This window comes from Elephas maximus, chromosome 17 (assembly GCF_024166365.1).
Source record: "Elephas maximus indicus isolate mEleMax1 chromosome 17, mEleMax1 primary haplotype, whole genome shotgun sequence".
Taxonomy (NCBI): Eukaryota; Metazoa; Chordata; class Mammalia; order Proboscidea; family Elephantidae; genus Elephas; species Elephas maximus.
Genome location: NC_064835.1, coordinates 5,417,367 through 5,430,019, shown reverse-complemented (window position 1 = coordinate 5,430,019; position 12,653 = coordinate 5,417,367). Strand labels below are relative to the sequence as shown.

General features: G+C 43.6%; 1 protein-coding gene across 1 annotated transcript; it reads right to left on the bottom strand.

Moving 5' to 3' along the window:
* Positions 1-9,980: 9,980 nt before the first annotated feature.
* CLDN25 (claudin 25) lies at positions 9,981-10,788 on the bottom strand. The gene is given in 3 exon segments (XM_049857549.1): positions 9,981-10,222; positions 10,225-10,311; positions 10,314-10,788. Coding segments are annotated over 3 exon segments (603 nt in total). The 5' UTR covers positions 10,660-10,788; the 3' UTR covers positions 9,981-10,052.
* Between the last annotated feature and the right edge of the window lie 1,865 nt (positions 10,789-12,653).

Below are 12,653 nucleotides of genomic sequence, written 5' to 3'. Positions count from 1 at the left end.
GTGATAGGGAAACTGTACAGGGACAAGGTATTAGAAACAGGGGAGTAGTTACTGCTGCAATTAACTAGGGCTAAGTTCTTATTCCTAGGCCACAAGCTTGGCTCCTCATGGCCCTTGAGAATAGAGGCAACACTCCTTAACGTGGTCTATAAAGCCCTGCAAGGTCTGACTCCAGCATATTTTGTCAGCCTCATTTTATACATATTCTCACCTCTTCATTTATAACTGCTATCCATCCCTCAGCTTTTAGCCAGCTCTCACTTCTTTAGGGTACATACGGAAGTCCCTGGATGGTGCAAATGGTTAACACACTTGACTGCTAACTGAAAGGTTAGCAATTCAAGTCCACCCAGGGACACCTTGGAAGAAAAGCCTGGTGATCTACTTCCAAAAAATCAGCCATTGAAAACCCTGTGGAGCATAAACTCTACTCTGACACACATGAGATTGCCGTGAGTTGGCATTAACTCAATGGTAACTGGTTTGGTTTTGGGGTAGTGTCTTAGGCTGGGTTATCTAGAGGAACAAAACCAGTGAAGCATATATATAAATATACAGAGATTTATTTCAAGGGAATGGCTCACGCAGTTGTGGAGCCTGGCAAGTCCCAAATCCGTGGGTCAGACATCAGGCTGGAGGCTTCTCCTGACTCATGTGGATGCAGAGGCTTACGAATCCAAAAACTGCAGTTTGTGTAGAAGACTTCTGGCTCACAGGGGTGTGGGAGTTGGCAAATCCCCAAATCTGCAAGTCAGGCGGCAGGCTGCTGCCTTGTGTCCCAAGAACCGGAGGCCAGAGGATGACAAGTTGGATGTAGGATCAAGAGAGTGAGTTTCGCCAGAATATCCATATATATTGTATGCAGGCCACATGTCCAAGGAAATTCCCCTTTCAGCTGATTGGCTGCTCACAACAGATCACTAAATGGAGGATGATTACATAAACATCTGTCAAACCACTGAGAATCATGTCCAAGCCAAGCTGACACATAATATTAACCATTACAGTCCACCTCTTGCCAAACTGGCACCTGTACACATCTCCTTAAACCATACACAACCTCTGACTCAGGACAATTATGAAGTCATCCTTGTGTCTAACATGGTACAACTAACATGCATGCGACCAAAAAAGCACTAGCCGTGTTTACATCTTATATTTTATAGTAAGTAATGGAATAAAGGAAGGCAAGAAAATGAACATTGTATAATAAGTAACAGAATAAGGGAGGAAAGAAAACAAAGATACACACACACGTGCATACAGTATAACAAAACAAAGAAGAAATACTCATAACACTACAGTCCTTGTTTCTGCAACTGGTCATGTGCTCATAGCTGGTATTTAAAACTACCTTCTTTCATCACCCATTCCATATTCCCTTTGCCCTCAGCAAGCACCTCAGCTGATCATGGTTCTTTGCTTGGTGAAGTGACCCAAAGCTTCATTCCTGAAGAGTCTGGGCCATTAGTAGTCATGTTGGAATTGGGTTGCTGTAGTTTTCCATGGAATTTAATCACAGTGCACAGTAGTACTAAGTGATGTCCTAAGGGGTCTCCTGTATTCCAGACATACTCTTCTTTACCTCCATTATGTAATATCAATCCGATTTCCCCTTGATAGTCAGGATCAATCACACCAGCCAATATGGTAACACTTTTATTTGCCTGTTGATCCAGAGCCATGAGGAGCACAAAGTAGCCTAGTGGCATTCTTAACGTCCAATTCAGTAGAATCCATGATGTGTGTCCTGGTGGGAGCATTCCTCTCTTTGAAACTAAGACCTCTAGAGCCACACAGCATAAGGTGGCAGGGACAAGAAGCAAAAAGTTTGTGAGTAGACCACTAGAGGTAATAGCGAGTGGTTCCACTCCCATTTCCACCTCTTGATTTCTGGACCCATGAATCCTGGCTGTGGGAAAACAGCACCATATATTGAATGCTGGTTTAGAGCATATACAGCCTCCTGGAGAACATTGCCTCAAACCTGTAAGGTATTGCCACCTAGCAGGTGCTGTAATTGTGTCTTTAGAAGGCCATTCCATCATTTTATAAAACCAACTGCTTCAGTATAATGGAGAACATGGTTAACACCACTGAATTCCATGAGCATGGGCCCATGGAATATCTCGATATGCCCATGGTTAAGTGCACTTCATTTTTTGTGAAGTGAATTTCTTGATCTGAGGCGATGCTGGGTGGGATACCATGACAGTGGATAAGGCATACTGTAAATCCACAGATGATAGTTTTGGCAGAAACATTGTGTTCAGGGAAGGCAAATTCATATCCAGAGTAAGAGTCTATCCCAGTGAGAACAAATGCTGCCCTTTCCATGATGGAAGTCATCCAATATAATCAACCTGCCACCAGGTTGCTGGCTGATTGCCGCTTAGGAATGGTACCATATCAAGTGTTCAGTGTTGATCTCTGCTTCTGCCAAACTGGGCACTCAGCAGTGGCTGTAGCTGAGTCAGCCTTTGTGAGTGGAAGTCCATGTTGCTGACCATAGGCATAACCTCCATCTCTGTCACCATGACCACATTGTTCATAAGTCTATTGGACAATTACAAGAGTGGCTGGGGAAAGGGGCTTACTGATATCCACAGAACTCATCATCCTACCCACTTGATTGTTAAAATCCTCCTCTGGTGAGCATTCACATGAGACACAAATATCTTCACTTCTTTGGCCCACCCAGAAAGGTCTATCCACTCTCTTCCCCATCCCTCCTTAGCACCAACTTTCCAATCATGTTCCTTCTAAGTACCTGACCATACAGACACAAACCAGTGATCACAGCCCATGAATCAGTATACAATCACACATCTAGCCATCTCTCCTCCCCAGTAAAATGAAAACACCAGGTGCACTATTTGAAGTTCTGCCCACTGGGAGGATTTCGCTTCACCACTGTTCTCCAGGGAGGTCCCAGAAAGGGGCTACAGTGCTGCCTCTGTCCACTTCTGAGTGGTACCTGCATATCACATACAGCCACCTGTAAACCAGCCTCGAGTTTTCTCTCCCTATGTCAACTGATCATAAGGAACTCCCCATAAGGCCATAGATACAGACTGGGAGAAGGAAGGTAAAGTGAGAGAAGTGGGGGCTGTGGACATTTGGAGAACTTCCTCACGTAACTTCCTTCAGAGCCTTCTCAAGCCCTATCTCACATATACCACTTCCATTTAATGATGGAGTGCTTCTGTTCATTTCCAACTTTATGACTCTGTGGGTCAGACAACACCCAGTTCATTAGGTAGCTCAGGCCTTATGGTGACTTGGTAGCCCATACTTAAGCGTTCAGTCTCTACTAAGGCCCAGTAACAAGCCAAAAGCTGTTTCTCAAAAAGAAGAGTAGTTATCTGCAGGAGTGGTAGAGCTTCTGCCAAATCTTAAGGCTCTGAGCTGTGATTTAGCAATAGGAGACTGTCAAAAACTCCAAACATCTTTATCTGTCACTGACATTTCAAGGATCATTTATCAGCCAGATCATATGGCCCAAATAGCATAGCGGCTTGCACAGCTGTCTGAACCTGTTGTAGAGCCTTCTCTTGCTCTAGACCCCACTCAAGACTATCGGCTTTTCAAGTCACTTGTTAAATAGGCCAGAGTAGCATACCCAAATGGGGGATACATTGCCTCCAAAATCCAAAGAGGCCCACTAGACATTGTGCCTCCTTTTTAGGAGGGCCAGCTTTAAAAACATGTCCTTCACTTTTGAAGGAATATCTCGACATGTCCCACACCATTGGACCCCTAGAAATTTCACCAAGGCAGAAGGTGCCTGAATTTTGTTGGATTAATTTCCCACCCTCTAGCATGCAAATAATGTGCCAATAAGTCTAGAGTTATTGATACTTCTTCCTTACTAGGTTTACTCAGCATAATATTATCAATGTAATGACCAGTGTGACATCTTGTAGAAGGGAAAGGCGATCAATATCCCTGCAGACTAAATTATGACATAGAGCTGGAGAGTTGATATACCTCTAAGGTAGGACAAAAAACAGTGAAGGGGTATTGCTGGCCTTTCCAGTTGAGGGCAAAATGTGTCTGGTGATCCTTTGAAACTGGAATTGAGAAAAAGGCATTGGCCAGGTCAATAGCTGTGTACCAGGTACCAGGAGATGTATTGATTTGCTCAAGCAATGAAACCACATCTGGAATAGCAGCTCAGTTGGAGTCACAACCTGGCTAAGTTTACAATAATCCATTGTCATTCTCCAAGATACATCTGTTATTTGCACAGGGCAAATAGGGGAGTTGAATGAGAATGCGGTGGAAATGACCACTCCTGCATTCTTCAAGTGCTTGATAGTGTCAGTAATTTCTGCAGTCCCTCCAGGAATGCAGTATTGTTTTTGGTTTACTATTTTCTTAGAAAAATCTGGTGGCGCAGTGGTTAAGATTCTGGCTGATAACCAAAATGTTGGCAGTTCGAATCCACCAGACACTCCTTGGAAACCCTATGGAGCAGTTCTACCTTGTCCTATAGTGTCACTATGAGTCGGAATTGACTTGATGGCAACAGGTTTTGTTTGTTTGTTTGTTTGTTTAGGTAGGAGCAGTTCTAATGGCTTCTGCCTGGCTTTTCCTACCATAATAGTCCTTACTCCACATTTCAGGAATCCAGTGTGGTGGTTCTGCCAGTTGCTGAGTATGTGTATTCCAATTATGCATCTGGAACTGGGGAAATTACTAGAGGATGGGTTCAGGGATCCAATGTGAGATGAACCTGAGCTAAGACTCCATTGATAACCTGACCTCCACACACCCCCGCTCTGACTGGTGGGCCACAGCGACATTTTGGTTCTCCTGGAATGAGTGTCATTTCAGAGCCAGTGTCCAGCAATCCCTGAAAGGTCCGATTATTTCCTTTTCCCCAATGAACAGTCACTCTTGAAAAAGGCATAGATCCATTTGGAGAAGACTGCAAGAAAGATTAATAGTATAAATTTTTGGCCGCGTAGTGGGGTTCTTCCTCAAGGGGACCTGGCCTCCCCTTTATTCAAGGGGTCGTGGGTCTGTAAACTGGCTGAAGGCTGGGAATTGATTGAGGGGCTATGACTTTCTATTCTGGCAATTCAAGTTAGATTGCCATTCACTTGACCTAGAATTCTTCCCCTTGTACAGATCAAGTAAATATTTAATACATTTTCCATCTGTTTCACTCCCAGAGACACCATGACTAAGTAGCCAACATCATAAGTCATAAAATAGTAATTACTGTAGTCTTTGAGGATGCTGGGGCTCCCTTCACAAATTTGTTCCTCACCAATGAGGTGAAAGGTATGTCCTCTGATCATGAATGGGTCTCTGGGTCCAACCTGATAACCTAACCAAAAACCCATTGCCATCAAGTTGATTCAGATTAGTGACCATACAGAACAGAGTAGAACTGCCCCATAGAGTTTCCAAGGAGTGCCTGGTGGATTCAAACAGCCGACCTTTCGGTTAGCTGCCGTAACACTTAACCACTATGCCACCAGGGTTTCCCAGCCTGATAAATCCAGTCTAATATGCCAATTTCCCTAAACTTTTGGATAACTTCTTTTGCAATATACCAAGGCAGTTTTGGCATTTCAACTTGATTTAGCGTAGGCCACCGCTTAATCCATGTTTCAGGGAACCAACCAAGTAAAGTATTAGATCTTTTTCTAGCCTCTCAGGCTGAAATATTGAGTGAAGAATCTATGCTTAGTGGGCCCAAATCAATAAGCTCAGGGTTATCCAACTTTACATTCCTTGCACCATTACCCCACACTCTTATAGACATTTCTGCAAATATTCCCCAGGTTTATGTTTGTATATATTAGAAAAAACAAGCAGTTCTTTCAGAGTGTACCGTCCCTCCCCACGGGTCATACTTCACCTCTTCGTGCGTACTGGGATTTAAGTCTAGTCATAGATCTTGAAGCAAAAATGGATGGTGGTGGTGAGTCCTAGGGACATTCAGCAACGTCTTGTAAGGCATCTGCCTCAGACGATGCCCCAGGCAATGCCCCAGGCGCTGCCTCAGGTGATATCTCAGACAAAGACTCTTCAGACACAGCTGGGTTAATCTCATCAAATGGGGATGGAGGGTAATTGGTTTTACTGGGGTGGGTGGTTTACCTGACAAAGATGGAGTAATCTCTTCAGATGGGAGTCAGTGGGCTTGTTCTGTCGGCAGGAGTGATTCAGTGGAATTTAGGGGCTCAGTGTCCCTAGCTTCCTGATTATCTGCCCATTTGTCCCCATCTCAAGTTTCAGGGTCCCATTTGTTCTCAATCAATGGTCTCACTTTACTTCAGACATTATTCAAGGTTTAGAACTCAGTTGGTGTTGTAATTCAGCCACTCTGGCAATAAGACGCTGGTTTGGTTTCTTGTCTTTCACAAATATTTGATCCAATGGTGGTGATATTTTGTGTATTTCTATTGCCACCTGATGCCATGGATTAGTAGTGAGTGTCCTCTTTACTACTAGAGGCTGAGTCATCAGCAATTTTAAGACTAGCCAGACTTGAGGACCAATTCAGAAAACTCATCCTTACAATTTTGTTCCTCTAGAACCACTCTTGGGGCCCTGGTGGCACAGTGGTTAAGAGTTTGGCTGCTAACCAAAAGGTCAGCAGTTTGAATCCACCAGCCGCTCCTTGGAAACCCTATGGGGCAGTTCTGCTCTGCCCTATGGGGACATTATGGAAACCCTATGGGGCAGTTCTACTGTGCCCTGTGGGGTCATTATGGAAACCCTATGGGGCAGTTCTGCTCTGCCCTGTGGGGTCACTATGATTTGGAACTGACTCGACAGCAACAGGTTTGGTTTTTGGTTTAGAACGAAATGTCTTAGGCTCTGTTCACTAGAGGAGCAAAATCAGTGAAACACATATACAAATATATACACCAAAAAACCAAAGCCGTTTCCATCAAGTCAGTTCCAACTCATAGTTACCCTATGGGACAGAGTAGAACTGTCCCATAGAGTTTCCAAGGAGTGGCTGGTGGATTTGAACTGCTGATTTTTGGTTAGCAGCTGAGCTCTTAAGCACTGTGCTACCACGGTCCTAAATATATATATAAAAATATATATATATAGAGAGATTTATTTCAAAGGAATGGTTCATGCAGTTGTGGAGGCTGGCAATTCCCAAATCTGTGGGTCAGGCATCAGGCTGGAGGCACCTCCTGACTCATGTGGTTGCAGGGGCTGACAAAACAGCAGGTCAGACAGCAGGCTGCTGGTTCATGGGGTTGCAGGAGCTGGTGAATCCCAAAACCTGCAGGTCAGGTAGCAGGCTGCTGGCGCACGTCCCAATAACTGGAGGTCAGAGGATGATGAGTTAGATGCAGGATTGAGAGGAAGAGCCAGCTTTGCCAGAATATCCATATATATTGGATACAGGCCACACCCCCAAGGAAATTCCCCTTTCAACTGATTGGCTGCTCATGTCAGGTCACAAATTAGGGAATGATTACGTAATATTTGCTGAATCACTGAGATTCATGGCCTAGCCAAGCTGACACGTAACATTAACCATTACAGGTACTCCATCCACCACTCTCTGACTAGATTAAAATTTCTCCTGTTGCATGATTTTATAGGACCAAGTACTTTTCTTTTGTAAAGTTTGTCATACATAGTCACAATTTACATTTATCTTTGATTTTCAGATTAATATTCGTTTTCCATGCTTGTCTGAATGAAGGCCAGGGATAAATTCTGTCTTGTTTACCATTTGTATCCCTGGTTCAAAGCACAGTGGTTGGCATTTGGTAGGTGCTTGAATATTTGCTAAATGAGTGAATAAGTGATTAGACAGATGAATGATGAAATGGCTCCTTCTTGTAGATATTGTGGGACCAGGGAAAACATTTGGAAATTTGAGTCTCACCCCTGATTGAAATTTGACCCAAATTTTACTCAACTTTGTTGAAAAGGAGTAGCTGAAACAACAGATATTGGAAGCAGTTTTGTGATTTAAGAAAGAAGAGCAGAACACAACTTTGATGCAATCTGTCCCTTTGAACTTAGAAATTTATTTACCTAAGGGCCATTTGGATTTGTGAATGTAAAGTTAATTTCACAAACGGAAAGTTTTCTGGAGGAACTGGCTCCTAGAGAAATCTGCTCTGGTGAGAAGATAAGAGTTGCTGAAGAGAAATTTGCACTTCTGCAGACTCCATTTACTCAGGGGGGAAAAGTTACTTTTCTAAGGAGGGATTTGGACTGTGCGGCATTGGCACACTCATTTACTCTTGGAGATGTGTGTATTCTTGCTTGAGTAGTGGCTACCGGAAGACGTCAGGGCTATTTTATCGAGAGGCGAGAAGCATTGTGGGGCTCTATGCACAACAGAGCAGCCTCAGAGCTCAGCTGACCAAGTGCAGCACCAGCTTGGGGAGGGAGGAACCTTCCCAGTTCTGCAGGGAATCCAGCTATTCCTGAAGCTGGAGAAGTGACCTATTTGGGCACATTGGGACCCGTCACCCTTAGCTGTTTTCCTGTGGGAACTGTTGGAAGGCCCAATGGTGACTCTTCTTCAACTAGTTAAGGGGGCGGGGCAGGTTGTGGTGAGAGGAACAGGGTGGACACTGTGGGTGATTTCAGCCAGCAGACAGATTTATCAGCAAGCATGAGGCTCCTCCTTCAGGTCTCACAGAATGCCCCAGGAGGACCTGGGTTGGGCTTGTCAGGCACCTGTTGGTGCAGGTGGGGCAAGAAAAGGAAATTGAGCTATTGTAATTAGAAACTTTGTAGCCACAGCCTTGTGGGTCCACTGACATTTGGGTAAAAAATTAAGGGGTTTATATGCGCATGATAAAAAACATCTCTGAAAAGTTGATATCTCTCTTCACATACATATCCGCACCAAGCAGTATTTGGGCACAGCTACTCTGCAATGATCAATTCATCCCAGTTTGCCTGGGGCTTTCCTACTATTAGCACGAAAATTTCTGAGTCCCAGGAATCCCTCAGTCCCGGAAAACTGGAACATTTAGTCACCCTACCACTTACTGTCACCAGGAAACCCTGGTGGCGTAGTGGTTAAGTGCTACTGCTGCTAACCAAAAGGTTGGCAGTTCAAATCCACCAGGCACTCCTTGGAAACTCTACGGGGCAGTTCTACTCTGTCCTAAGGGTCTCTACGAGTCAGAATATACTCGATGGTACTGGGTTTAGTTTGGTCTTTTTGGCTTACCACTTATTCTCACTGCTACTATTACCTTCGAGCTGGGAAGACACAGCAGACCATTCACAGCCTCATGACGTAGCAGAAATAAGAATGCATCTACCCTTGGGGATAGTAAGAATCTACCACATAAAAAAAAAGCTCCCTTTCAAATTGTGTTCCTGAGGCCGAAAATGGACTTGAAGGGAGTTCCTATCCTGAGCTTCAACAAGGCGCTATTCTGGGCCAATGATTCATTTTCATTTGGCAAGGCATCTTCTTCAGCTTTTCTATCTATACATTCATTCAGTGACTATTCACACTAGAAGTTCCATGATGGCTGTAGTTTTGTAAAATATTTTCTTTTCCCTAATAATAAAAGGAAGTTCTGGTGGCATAGTACTTAAGTGCTATAGCTGCTAACCAAAAGGTCAGCAGTTCGAATCCACCAGGTGCTCCTTGGAAACTCTATGGGGGAAGTTCTACTCTGTCCTATAGGGTCACTATGAGTCAGAATCGACTTGATGGCAACGGGTATGGGTTGTAATAAAAGGATCAAGTATGTAATCAATGTTAGAGTTTCAATACATTTTTATATAAATAAAATTTCAAATCACAAGAACATCTTTTTAAGACACTGTGCCTTGTTTTTTCATTTTGAAATTAGGATCATCATATCACCAGAGCCCAACACAATCAAATTATTAACAAGTAGGACAGTAACCACCACCGCCCCAAAGAAACAAACAGGTACAGAGTGACGAAGAGTAAGGAAGAGAAAGGATTCTACTGGCACTCCCTATATAAGAGATTCCTTGGCCCAGGTTAGTCCTAGATCACCAAGTTCCTAGGTCCTGGTGTTAGATGGATGGTGACATCTGAGTCATCTGCTGGATCACTGGATGGTGAGACCAGCCATCCAGAGAGAGGACACAACTTCTTTCCCCAGACAGGAGGAGAAGATGAATAGTCTGCCAAGGAAAATACCAGCAGCCCAGCCTATGTAAACGCCATCTCCAAACTCCCACCGAGGCAAAATCTGAGGTATGCTGTTATCCAAGAAGCTTGAATCGTAGTGTGGGCCACCCAGAAGACTGGAAAGAGGGTAGTGGCTGAAGCTGATGCCTCCAAAGCCCCTCCTAGGAGGAAAACCACCTCTTCAATACCCCTCCGATCCTGTGAAACTGGAAGCATTAGGACCCAAAGCCAGACAGCAGAAGCCCCAATAGTCCTAATGCATTGGAGGCTACTGTGAGGATCCAGGATACCTGGAGCTCCTAGAGCAGAGGCAAGAAGGACTCGAAGGCCTTGCACACAGTGGCAACTTCCTCATGATTCACATAGACCTCCCAAAGCCCCATCATTTGGGTCTCCATTTCATTCAGTTCCAGGTTTTGAGTCTTCCAGTGGGGCAGGACCGTAGTGACAGATGAGCAGACCCATCCAAGGAGGGAGAGGAGCAGTCCACCGAGCTGGACTTTCCCATGGAAATACCAGGTCATAGCTGATGTTCCCGGAGAGGCAGAAAGAAATGGAGGACGGGGTGGCTCGGTGACTGGTTAGCAGGGAGTGCTTTGGGGAAGGTTTGAGTGGAAGGTCTCTCACATGTGGCGAGGGTTCTTGTTTCAGTTTCTGGCTGAGGCAGGTGCCATGAATTTGGTAATTTTGGGTTTAGGAGGTGTGCCCAAGGTCAGAAGTGCGTGTGGATTCTTCGGGAGGGTCGCCTGGAGGCAAACAACCATACAGTAAGCCATCAATGTATATTTGATGAATAAATTACTAAACTTAAAGTTAAAAATCACTCCCTAGCTCTGAGATTGTCAACAATAATGTTGTTTGGAATGTACATTGATATAATCTTCCCGGAGGGCAATATGGCTACCAGTTTCATATTTTTTTAATGTATGCATAACTTTGACACAGCACCTTACCTCCAGGAATTTACCCTAATTTATTTTGAATATACACAGATTTATGAAAATTTGTTAAATTTTGGTTAATACTAGGCAAACATTTTAAAGTGAGCCTGTAGAAGAAATTTTAATGACATGAAAAATGTTTTTGATATGTTCTTATGTGAAAAAAGCAGGTAACCAAACACTATACTATGTATACTACAATTTCATTTTCATTAAAAAAGTGTGTATATATATATATACATGTACATTGAGAAAGATGTGGCAGTCTGCTTCTGTAGAGATTTACAGCCTTGGAAACCCTATAAGGTTGCTATGAATTGGAATCAACTCGATGGCAGTGGGTTTGGCTTTTGGGTTTTATAAGTATGCATGTATATATATATGTATATCACATATGTACCAGTTGTTGTCCAGTCCATTGTGACTCATGGTGACCCTACGTGTGGCAGAGTAGAACTGTGCTCCATAGGGTTTTCAGAGGCTGATTTTTTTGGAAGTAGATAGCCAGGTCTTTCTTCCAAGGTGCTGTCAGGTGGACTCAAACCTCTAACCTTTTGGTTTGCGGTTGAGTGTTAGCTGTTTGCATCACCCGGGGACTTATTCTCTCTCTCTATATATATATCTCAATACATACACAGTATTTCACCATGGTTATATCTGTTGGTAGGATTGTGGGTGTTTTTTTATTTCCTTATATGTGTTTATCTGTATTTTACAAATTTTCTAAAGTCATCATTTAGTATTTTTGTAAGCAGAAAAAACCACAAATGTTATTTAAAGAAAATTAAACATCCCCCAACTCAAGGAATGCAGGCTCAGGCCCAGAATATACCAAGAGGGAAATTCTCCCTTTTCAGGCTCCTGTGGCTGCTAGGACAGCAGCTATAAATATACCAGCTTCCATTCCTGTTTGCTGCTTCTGCCAAAAAGCACGTTTTGACAGGAAAGGAAATAATTAGCACTTATTGAGCACTGCTAAATGCCAGACTTTGAGCTAGTTACTTTATCCTTATTTAATTTTCATACCACCACCACGAGGCACATGTTACGTAGCTTGCCAAGATTCCCCAACTGGTGAGCAACCGATCCAAGACTTGAGCCAGGTGGCTTGAACTTTGACATTTCATGTTCTTGCCCCCAAGGCTGCAGCAGCGATCACTCCCATCTGGCTCCTACACAGTGGTGACACAGCATGAGGAGGAAGGCTAGACTTTAGAGCAAGAGAAGAAAACCTGGATTTATTATATTGAAGACATACACATTTGACCAATATGCTCACCCTATTCATATTTTAACCTACTGCATATCTGTGGTATACCACAAAGTGAAAGCAAAGGTGTCGGCCAGCCAGCAGGCAGGAGCATCTGAGAAGAGAAAGAAGTATCTTGGCTTCATCTGGCTGATGTCTCAGCATCTAAGCAGCCTGGTATACCAGTGAATATCACATGGCATGGGGGTGGAGGGAGGCGAGCAGGATCATCTGGGATGTTCTTCTTTTCTTTTACTTTTTATTACAGAAAATTTCGAACATATATACTGTAGTTTTATACAAATAATGGTGCCTTCTGCGTTCGTTT